Raw genomic sequence first — 11,981 nt, 5'->3', positions numbered from 1 at the left:
GAAGGTCCCATAATTCTTGAAGCTGCGTTTTACTTGGTATCATATGAAAATAAACAATGAAAAAACACGTACTTTTATTTTAAAAGACAAAGGTTATCAGTGCTCTGACAAATGCTCAAAGGATGAATCATCTGAGTCTAAACTTGAAAATCCAACGACAAACAAAATGCACACATTTCCACTTACTAAAGAGGATTAGGCTATAACATATTAAGCAATGACCACAAGTGGTTTAATGACAAAACAATTGACGGATACACTGAACTTGAGCATCTTTTGCGAGTCAGCAATTACAGAGTCTGTTTTGTGCCAGCCCAAAAGCACAAATATGCAGGTATGGATCGGTGTAGAATAGATGACTATGTTTCTCAAGCAATTTGGGGTCAGCTTAGAGTAGGGTGACCACATTTTCAACCCCCTAAACCGGGACCCTTGTGTAACGCGCACATGTATGCGCTTATGCACGCACGCATGTTGATATTTGCAGCGGGGGCGCTTTGAGCTTTGATAAGAATTGTTGCTTTGCTACAACTGACGTGAAGTTAGTTTTTGGTTGGACATTAGACACACATTGGGCTCTTCAAATCTCAATAGCCTAGCTCTTTAACCAAGTGTTCATGTAATCCAATATTGGTCTCATTGTGATTACAAAAGTGTATACAATGTTGCACAGCCCTTATTTACCTATATTTTGACCGAGCATGAAGTTAACGAGCCACGGAGAACTAACCGCTGTGTATCGGAGCCGAAACTGAAAAGCGATCTCAGGGCAGGTGCTGGTTGTGGGAGCGTTCAAATTGTATACGAATGCAGCCATCTTCTTCAAACTTAAAGTTTGAATAGCTCTTGCAAAACGTATACAATACCTATGAAAAGTATGTTTTCTTAATCAGGGGAGGGTGAGAAACAATGCACACCTTTTCATTTTTCAAAATCTGAAGTTTCAAAATTTGACGGAACTTCTTCATTTCAATAGCTCCAACAGTAGATATGACATGAGTATATAAGGTGCATATTCTTGATCATGAAAGGGCGAGGAACAATGCACACCTTTTTCAAAAGTTTCAAAATTTTACGGAACTTCTTTATTTCAACAATTTGGTAGTGAATGTCGGAAACCGGGACATTTTAGTTTTTTACAGATATTTATCGAGACCCGGGACACTCAGCTTGAAACAGCTTGCGCAAACCGGGACGTCTGGTCACCCCAGTAGAGGTTCTTGGATTCAATGAGCAGGTGTCGCAACATTTAGATGTCACGTGCGGTTATGGCATGTGCTATTGTTTTCATTACAGGCCAGTTATAAATTATTGAATGCATACGAAGTATTGTTAATGATATGTACGAGTGATAAATGTATCAATTGTAAGCAGTAAAAATGTTTTAGCAATTCTGTAAGTTTCACCCTTATATCTAGCTAATTAGCTATGTAGAACTTGGCATTCAACCTGGAATATGATCTGCGTGGTTGTGTAGTAAATGTCTATGACTGTATGTAGCTACTGAGAATTAGTTGAAGTTTTGCAACATTTAACGAGACCTTGAGGTTAGAGACATATGACGTGCAATCACATGTGCCTATGTTTTAATTACAGTTAAAAATATCCTAAACCATGCTTGGAAATCGGTGTAATTATTCAAAAGTGTGCCAATAATTGACACTTCTAATTGTAGACCTAAATCTATCATTTGATTGAGGTTTATTCCCTTAAATCATAAAACAACACACTCCACATTTTGGGAAATTATAAAATTCCTCATAACTTTTCTTTTTTAACTATTTTTTTTTTTACACTTTTGCTCATCTTTATCAAGGGTGCACAACTGCAAGGATGACGTGAGAGCACGATAACCACGATTACAGTTATCCTACGATATTTAAGCGTCAAAACACAGACTCAACAATCAATTTGCAATTTATTCACATAAACAGGTTTTTGCCGTAGCAGCGTCGATCTATTGAGGAATCCTTAATAACAAGGTCTTAATGTTATATGTTATGTCGGACTGGACCATCTGTATGCAGTGCAGAGCTGGAGGGACGTTATGGAAGGCTTGGTGTGCCACCTGGAGGACAGAAATTAAAGAAAGGTAAGAAGATATAGCAAACATTGTAACAATATACAGGTGCATTTCAAAAATTTGAATACCGTGGAAAATATTATTTTCTTCTGCAATTTAAATCAAAAAGTTACACCCTTCATGTATTCTAGATTCATTACACATAAAGTTAAACATTTCAAGCATTTTTTGTTTCAATCGTGATGATTATGACTTACAGCTCATGGAAATCAAAAATCCAGTATCTCAAAACATAATAATAAAACATTTACAATACAGAAATGTCGACCTGAGAGGATCTAATTTTGCACAAATTACTGCATCAAAGTGTGGCATGGAGGCAATCAGCCTGTGGCACTGCTGAGGTGTTATGGAAGCCCAGGTTGCTTTGATAATGGCCTTCTGTGTTGTTGGGTCTGATGTATCCGATTTTTCCTCTTCCTTTTTCCTTTTTGGGGTTCAGGTCAGGCGAGTAATACCATGGGCAGCAAACCAGTTACCAGTCATTTTGGCACTGTGAACAGGTGCCAAGTCCTTCTGGAAAAGGAAATCAGCATATCCATAAAGTTTGGCAGCAGATGGAAGCATGAAGTGTTCTAACATTTTCTCCTTCGCCCAGGTCAGACGCTTCTGACATTGTCTCTGGTTCAGGAGTGGCTTGACACTAGGAATGCAACACTTGTAGCCCATTTCCTGGACACGTCTGTGCTTGGTGGCTCTTGAGGCACTGACTCCAGCCTCAGTCCACTCCTTGTGAAGCTCCCCCAAGTTCTTGAATCGTCTTTGCTTGACAATCCTCCCAAGGCTGTGATCATCCCTGTTACTTGTGCACCTTTTCCTACTGAACTTTTCCCTTCCAGTCAACTTTCAAATGAATGTGCTTTGATACAGCACTCTGTGAACAGCCAGTCCTTTCAGCAATGACCTTCTGTGGCTTACCCTCCTCTTGTCAAGTCTGTCAAGTCAGCAGTCTTCCCTATGATTGTGGTTGTGTGTACTGAACCAGAATTAGAGATTGAAGACTCAGGGAGTTAATCAGCTGATTAGAGCTCTTCTCAGGTCAACATTTCTGCATTGTACATTTTTTATTCTAATATTCTGAGGTACTGAATTTCGATTCCCTTGAGCTGTAAGCCGTAATCATCAAGATAAAAAAAAAAAAAGCTTAAAATATTTCAATTTATGTGTAATGAATCTAGACTATATGAAGGTGTCACATTGTGATTTGAATTACGGGAAAACATTTACTTTTCCACGATAGTCAAATATTTTGAGTTGCACCTGTACAGTACATAAACAATTAGTAGTGCTACTGATCTACCAAATGTAGCTAAAGCAATTCTCCCATCCAATGTTTGAGTGTTTTTTCAGGAAAAACCTATATCATACATTTTGACAACTTCCCTACTTCTGTAATATACTAATTATACAGTCTATTTTTTCAACTGTTGTCAACTCTACACAATTAATTAATTGCCAATATATTGAAATAGGACAGGTGGACTTTAATCAAGTTCTAGAAATTAACAAAAAAATAATCTCATCTCATCTTCATCCGCTTATCCGGTATCGGGTCGCGGGGGCAGCAGCTCCAGCAGGGGAACCCAAACTTCCCTTTTCCAAGCCACATTTGCCAGCTCTGCCTGGGGGATCCCGAGGCGTTCCCAGGCCAGTGTTGAAATATAATCTCTCCACCTAGTTCTGGGCCTACCCCCAGGTCTCCTCCCAGCTGGACGTGCCTGGAACACCTCCCTAGGGAGACGTCCTGGGGGCATCCTTACCAGATGCCCGAACCACCTCAACTGGCTCCTTTTGATGCAAAGGAGCAGGGGCTTTACTCCGAGTTCCTCACGGATGGCCGAGCTTCTCACCCTATCCCTAAGGGAGAAGCCAGCCACCCTTCTGAGAAAACCCATTTCGGCCGCTTGTACTCGCGATCTAGGTCCATTTTCTAGGGCACAGCAATTACAATGAAAGTGCCTTTAGTGCTATTATGCATAAAAGCAGATTCTACAAAGTTTTCCAAAAGATGGGCAAAAATCTTTTGAATTAGGTATTGCATTGCATATTTTGGATACCCAAAAAACATTAATTCCTTCTTTTTGTAGATCGACATGTGGCCATATTTTATTTTTATTAACTGTACATTTTTAAGGAATTATTTGATTTAGTGCAAATAACCACTCAGATCCTCTTTAACCGACTGGTGCTCAGTTTACCCTACAGTTGATAGAAAGGTTTGTGCGTTTCATAAAGCAAAACTTCTAGCACAAACACACAGGGAACTATGGGTAAAGCAAGAAGATTACTTCAATCTGTCTAGACCACTAGACAGCACCCTCGATTTCTTGCATTTTTGTACTGAATTGAACCTTATTGGATCTTTAGCCAAGACCTAATATTAGAGAAAAGGGAACCAGAGTGAACAAACAACACACAAATAAAATATGTTAATACATATTTTATTCATTAAAGAAAGTTATTCCACACCATGTATGAAACAAAAATCGCAATGAATGCAACCAAACACTTCCTGTAGGACTAGTCTGTCATTGCACAGAGTGGAAATTGTGGCCCTCCTTTCTCACAGCCTCGTATCAGCATGTGAGTTGTTCCTTTAAAATGTTCAGGCAAATCATTAATGTTCTTTGAAACACGCCCTCTATCAGCTACCACACAAGCCACCGTCAATCAGGTCGGAGAGGATCATCCAAGACTACACAAGCAGACTCAGTTGGGTTTACAGTGTTGGGTGAAGTTCAAAATGGAATCTGAGTCTGTAATATCTGCAGTCCCACTGTCACAGATTGTATTCCTTCACCCTAGAAGAAATGGATATGATAACAAAAAAAGTGTATGGCTGTGATGAGAGCAGCACAGTTGATATCAGTGTGCACAAGGTGAAATTTGCAAGACCATAAGTCCAGACTAAGGTGAGAATTTGATTGGCCCTTTACTGCCTGTATTCAAATAATGGGAGGGTCTGAGAAACAGCATTTGACAGGCTACACAAACAAACTGTGAAGGCATATAGACAAGCACTTTTGCTGGTACAGTACAAATGGCCTTTTTCTCTTTTGTGTCTGAGTTCTGGGGATGGCAGTGGACGGACATCCAAGTGTTTCTCTTCTTCTCTGCTGTCTTCTTGCTGTTAACTGATTATGCTAAGAACATCCAGCCTGCTAACTTCCCCCCTGGACCCAGGGCTTTGCCTTTCATAGGGAACTTGTTCACTGTTGACTTCAAAAAGCTCCACGAAAATTGTACTCAGGTAAGCTTTCTCAGAAAAGTTGTAGTTTAAAAAAATGAAAAATATTCCAGGTTTCCTGGAATAAAAAGTCAAGCTCAATTGAGTTCAACATTTTGGAGTTCTAGCTTGATGGTCCTAGACCAGGCTTCATCTATGTTTGTGAAATAATCCCTTAACGTTTGAAAAATGTGTCCTGTCCTGAATGGTTCTTCTTATAATTATTCATGTTCATGTTTTCATCCTTCCAGCTTTCTGAGAAGTACGGGGATGTGTACAGTCTGAGGATGGGTCAGACATGGATGGTTGTGTTGAATGGTTACCAGACCATAAAGGAAGCCCTGGTGGCCCAGGGAGCAAGCATGGCCGACAGACCCATACAACCTATCCTCGAGGACGTAAACCTCAATTTGGGTAAGACGCTATAAGGCTTTATTCTCAAGCTGAGAAAGCTAGGCATCAAGCGCCAATGTAGGATCAGGTCCCCTCTGTCTATGTAATGTTATTCAGAATCATCTTTATTTACCATTATTCAATAAGTAGATTTGCAGGGATGATTTTGAGTTGGTGCTCTACTTAATAATTAGACATCTAATTAGCATTTCATCTGTTTTTAGATCTCTGTCTAAGGGTTCATGGGGACAACTGTGTAATTGTTTTACAGCATTGCCTAATAAAGTGTAACCTGCTCTATTTAAATCGCCACTAGGTGTTATATCTTCGAATGGTCATCGATGGAAGCAGCAGAGGCAATTTGCCCTTTCAACTCTGAAATATTTTGGAGTCGGCAAGAAGTCCCTGGAATCTGCCATACTGGACGAGTTTAAATATTTGTCAACGTATATTGCTGAATATAAGGGTAAACTGCTGAATATAAGGGTCAACTGCTGAATATAAGGGTCAACTGCTGAATATAAGGGTCAACTGCTGAATATAAGGGTAAACTGCTGAATATAAGGGTCAACTGCTGAATATAAGGGTCAACTGCTGAATATAAGGGTCAACTGCTGAATATAAGGGTCAACTGCTGAATATAAGGGTCAACTGCTGAATATAAGGGTCAACTCCTGGATATAAAAAAAGCACCATATTTGCTGAGTTCCAAGCTGAATTTAATGATGGATTCACCTCACAAGTACGACAGTTGTTGAACATCATACTGTCTCCCTATGCATTGTGCTCAGTGTGCTTGGTGGACATTGTACCTTGGTTCATTAGTGAGGATTGTAATAATATTATGATTGAGTAAATCAACTAATATCCAAATTCTTATACACCCTCAGAACATTATCAGAAACACAAGAGAACGCATGATAATGGATGAATGTTTTTGATATTTCTCTGTAATCTCAACTCCTGTAAGGTAAGCCCTTCAATCCTCACCTGATAATCAACAACGCTGTCTCCAACATAATCTGCTCTCTGGTCTTTGGACACCGTTTTGAGTACAGCAATGCCAGGTTCCAAAAAGTAATGAGCATGTTTGACCAGGCCCTGCAGATTCAAGGTTCCATTTGGGCACAGGTACCTCGAAATAGCTACTTTTTGCATGTATTTGCACAGGTATAACACTGCAGCATTCACACATTAAAACAGTCTATAAGCTGAACTTAACTTTGCTATATGAATCATTTCTGAATGTTACAGTATCACACTTGTAAGTAAATTGTAGGTCACAGTATTAGTCTGTAAGCTACATTGGCTACATGGCAGCTTTGACTAATGACACGTGGAAAGAAAGTAGTGAAACACTTGTAGATCGACAATGTCCTAATGGCTGACATGTGCTACATTGTCTTGAGTAGCTGTACAGCTTATTTCATCCATAGATACCATAATGTGTGTAACTGCTTTTCTTTCCTCTGTCCGACTGAATTGGTGTACTGTAGCTGTACAACTCATTCCCTGTGATAATGAGGCGACTCCCAGGCCCACACCAGTCAGTGCAGAACATCTGGAATGAAGTGAAGGCCTTCCTGAGGACAGAGTTCAAGGAACACAGGAAGAACTGGAACCCCTCTGACCCTAAGGATTATATTGACTGCTACCTGAGTGAGATTGAGAAGGTGATCCGAAATCTAGAATAATAAACTGCAGTATAACAATCTATACATCGTGACAAGATACTGTTTGAATACAATAATATTTCTCAATAACTTTGGAATGTATTGACATAAGGTGAAGCTAGCCTAATCTCTGGATCCAAAGCGATAACACATCGCACACTGTTTATTCTTCCATTTACAGTGGGGATCATTTACTGTTGGTAGGTCAAATGTAGCTTTGTTTGTGACTTGCTAACCAGTTCTATCTCATGATTAGTCTATGACACCAACCCCACCATTATTGGGTTTTACTAGAGCTGACTGGTGAAGATGGTGATTAAAGACTACCTTGATGTAATGCAATCTGACAATGCCGCCATAAACCCATCAAAATCCATAATGTATAATCTAATGTGTTCACTGTGGACCCCCCAGACTAAGGACAATGTATCCAGTACATTTGATGAGGAGAACTTGGCTATTTGTACCCTGGACCTGTTTGTTGCTGGATCTGAGACCACATCCACCACGCTTCGCTGGGGCTTCCTCTATATGTCCAAATACCCTGAGATCCAAGGTGGGCACATGGATCAAGTCTATCCCTGTGGTTCATGGCCATTATAGGATTTATCAGCTTTGTAACTGATCCTGAAATGTTAGAGGTCAGCACATTTAGCTGACAATTTTATCTGGAGCAACATAGTATTACAGGACGTACACACATTTTCTGACCCTTCCTGGGAATTGAAACCACAATCCTCACATTCCAAGCATGGTGTCTTTTCCAAGTGAGCTACACTCACTTAATTGACTGATTAAAGATTGTATCCCTCATTAATTGTGGGTGGACCTCTTAAGCGCTACTGGAACCACCAATGCACAATGTGATGAATTCCCATTTGTCCTCTGACCTCTAGAGAAGGTCCAGGCTGAGATTGACCGAGTGGTAGGCCGGTCTCGTCAGCCAACCATGGCGGACAGAACCAGCATGCCCTACACCGAAGCCGTCATCCACGAGGTACAGAGGATGGGCAACATCGTGCCTCTAAGCGTGCCTCGCATGACCAGCAAGGACGTCCGGCTGGGGGGCTACGTCATCCCAAAAGTAAGCCCTGAACAAATCAACTGAGCTACTTCTGGCACTATGGTTAAGTCCTGAATGAGTTCACGCTATAATGTGACATAACCGTTAAATGCTAGAGTCATTCCTTGGAAACAAATCGATCACACCACCTCTGGTTTGGACGAAAAGCTGAGAGATCAACCTGGAGAAAAGCAACTGATCTTGTGTGTGTAGACTTACTTTGTAGTGTAAAAACTGCCACGCTACTGTGTTTTGTAAAAAATATCCTGATCTAAAGTTGGTGGCGTACTACCTAAATGTGGACTGCCGTAATGCCGTAGAAGAAATTGCTAATGTTAGACACTATCTCCAGGGTGTCACCATCATCACCAATCTGACCTCTGTGATGTTTGACAAGAGCGAGTGGAAGACTCCCTACACCTTTAACCCTGGACACTTCCTAAATGAAAAGGGAAACTTTGACAAACGAGCCAGTTTTATCCCTTTTTCTGCAGGTAAGAATTGGGTTGTTCTCTTGTAGAACTGTAAGGCTTAATCTGTTGTTTATTTGCGGATTCATAAGGCGATTTATGAGGCTTTTTAAAGTTTGTGTACATTTCCTACATGCATAAGTCACTGCCTTCAATCATATCATGATCGTATCGTATATAGTGATGAATTTTCGACCCCTTGCCCTTTCTCCCCCAGGTAAACGAGTCTGCCTGGGGGAAAACCTGGCCAGGATGGAGCTCTTCCTCTTCTTCACTTCCTTCATGCAGAGATTCTCGTTCTCCATGCCACCTGGTGTGAAGCATGCGATGGACTACAACTTTGGTGTCACCCTGTCACCTGTTTCCTATGAGATCTGTGCCACCCTGCGCCAATGAGATTACATTGGTCCAGTGAGATGGAATGGTTTCTCCTATACAGATATCATGACAATGAATGACTGAGGGAATGTTTTTTTATGTATTACTTGTTTTACATGATTTAGATCATGATTTAGAATTTTGCATGAAACATTATGATTAAGATCAAAAGGACAACTTTAAGATTCCATAAGGAATTCAACATGTTCAAGGCATTCCATAAGGAATTCAACATGTTCAAGGCATTCCATAAGGAATTCAACATGTTCAGGGCATTCCATAAGGAATTCAACATGTTCAAGGCATTCCATAAGGAATTCAACATGTTCAGAGCATTCACTTAAGTATTTGGGCAGCGGCACAATTTTTGTTGTTGTTTCGACTCAATTCCTTAGCAGTTTGGATTTGAAATCATACAATTTAAATGGGGTTAAATTGCAGGCTGTCAACTTAGATTTGAAATCCAAATTAGATAAACAATTTAGAACAGCAATTTTCTCTGAAAAAACAGCATGGTGGAAAGACAAATATTAACATGCACCATAACATGGAGGTTGCAGGAGACAGGTGCAGATGTGATGGAACAAACTGTACTTCAATTAAAAAAGACTTGGCATAGACCAGTGGTTCCCAACCAGGGGTACTAGGACCTCTGAGGGTACATGGCCTCTCCACCGGGGGTACTTGAAAACAGTCATGACACCGTAGGCTTACTAGTGAAATTAACATGAGGGGGTACTTCAGGGGTGCTCCAAGCAGAGCAAAATTCTGTCTGTGGTACAGTAACTGAAAACGTTTGGTTAACATTGGATAGATGAACAATACAGACTGACCTTAAGTGAAACAACTTACAGCAAGTAATGACAGACAAGAAACACTACGGGAGGAGGAGCTTGAACTGGGACTTAACGAGGGGGCAAATAAGTCACAGGTGACAGGACTAAAATGGTGAAACCATTAAACACAAGGACTCCAAACCAAACACAGAAATGAAGAAACTACAACAGAAACACAGAGAACATAGAAACATGACAACCGGCATGGCACCGGCTGTGACCGGCTGTTACATGTACCAGAGTGCTATCAACAGGAAAGTGTAGAAGTGTGTAAAAAGGACAATGACCCCAGAAATACTGCTAAAGCAAACAACACGTTTTTTTCAGGGCCAAAAAGTGAAACGTTTTGGAATGGCCAACTCAATGACCCGCCCTGAAGCCAAAGGAGCATTTCACTTGTTGACAAGATTGAAGGTAAAAATGCCCCAAGACAAACAGTAAACTGAAAATGGCTGCGTGCCTGGCAGAGCGTCACCAGGGAGGACACCCAGTGTTTGATGACAGTCTGCACTTTGATGGCTTAGTAGTTGTTTCATTTTAAATCTAATGTGCTGGAGTACAGAGTCGAAAACAACAACTCTTGTGTCACTGTCTAAATACTTATGGAATGGACTATATACGACCTTGCAGGGTGTGCAGCATTTGCGGGGTGACACGTTTACCACCTTTTTTGCTATGGTTACCTATTTGTCAATCACTTGCCTTCATTCTGAAGCTATCAAAATAAAATCCCCATGTTTCCAGTTTTGCAAGGTATTATTTTAATAGATCGGTTTTTTTTGCAGACAAAATCTGGCAATGGCTGAACGACGGCCCAGTTTTTCTCAATCATGTCATATGGTAAGGCTGAAATACTCACTGAAAGGTAGTTGAAGCGTTCAAGCTTAGCTCTTTGGTAAACACATTTTTTCAAAAAGAGCACTTTCAAAAAGAGAATTGGTCGGCTTGTGTAAACTTGGCTTTTTTGGTATGGACTGCTACAGTGCTACTTTGTATTTCGGACCTAGGATATTCTTATGTAATTACATAATTTCGTTTTTATGCTTTTTGATATTTATTTTCAAAGGCTTTCAGATAATGTTATTAAAGAAAACCTCAATGGAAACGGAATTCTAATCATAATAATATAATTACAATTAACTTTCACACACGCAAGCACTCAGCTTCGAACATTTTTTTTTCATTTAGTCTACCAACGTTTTATTACGTCAGTTGCGTCACAAATAAAAAAGCACAAACAAACGTTTGTTATGCATTATCTGTCCTACATAACTCTGATTCTGGGATCTACTCCAGTGACAAGAGTGGGCATTTTACGGCAATATTTAGGCTATCAATTGGAAAAAATCATAAAGGGTTTTAATGTTCTATGTTCTGCGTTTGGTCGTTAGATTTCCACGGGCAGGTAAGTGAGCCGACTGTTTGCGTGATTAAATGGCGCCCTCATCTGTTTAATGTCTGGGTTGTAGTATGCAATGAAAGAAAAGTTATAATAGTTACATAAGCAAACATGATATTTGCCTTAAGCCAGTTTTTCTCCACATACTTGCGTATTCCTACCAATTAAGATGAATAACGACGTTTCTGTCCAGATATGGTGTCCGGTTTTGTTTACTTTTTTCACAAAGGCAAGCCAATAACATAGTTTATTTCCCAATGTGAAAATAGATATGCACTAATGTAAACTAATATAAATACAAGTTGGATGCATTTATTTTATTTCCTATGAACTCATTTGGATCGCCAAGCTGCGTCAACCATAAAACAAAGTGAAATTGAGTCACTCATTCGTTCACGAGTATTTTCAGCAAAGGCTGTGTGTAGGTCATATAAAGCTGTGTCTATCATGTCATTCAGAA

At 40.1% G+C, this 11,981-nt stretch overlaps 1 protein-coding gene across 1 annotated transcript; it reads left to right on the top strand.

Annotated features, from left to right (window-relative positions):
- The first annotated feature begins 5,082 nt into the window (after positions 1-5,082).
- On the top strand, positions 5,083-10,868 carry LOC105029305 (cytochrome P450 2J6). Its single transcript, XM_029121442.2, has 9 exons — positions 5,083-5,333; positions 5,561-5,723; positions 6,019-6,168; positions 6,673-6,833; positions 7,199-7,375; positions 7,790-7,931; positions 8,272-8,459; positions 8,791-8,932; positions 9,126-10,868. Exons 1-9 carry the CDS (start codon positions 5,124-5,126, stop codon positions 9,302-9,304), a joined length of 1,512 nt encoding a protein of 503 aa, XP_028977275.2. The 5' UTR covers positions 5,083-5,123; the 3' UTR covers positions 9,305-10,868.
- The last annotated feature ends 1,113 nt before the right edge of the window (positions 10,869-11,981 follow it).

Source organism: Esox lucius, chromosome 8 (assembly GCF_011004845.1).
Source record: "Esox lucius isolate fEsoLuc1 chromosome 8, fEsoLuc1.pri, whole genome shotgun sequence".
Taxonomy (NCBI): domain Eukaryota; kingdom Metazoa; phylum Chordata; class Actinopteri; order Esociformes; family Esocidae; genus Esox; species Esox lucius.
The sequence above is the reverse complement of the archived record's forward strand: the minus strand, read 5'-3'. Positions and strand labels throughout refer to the sequence as shown.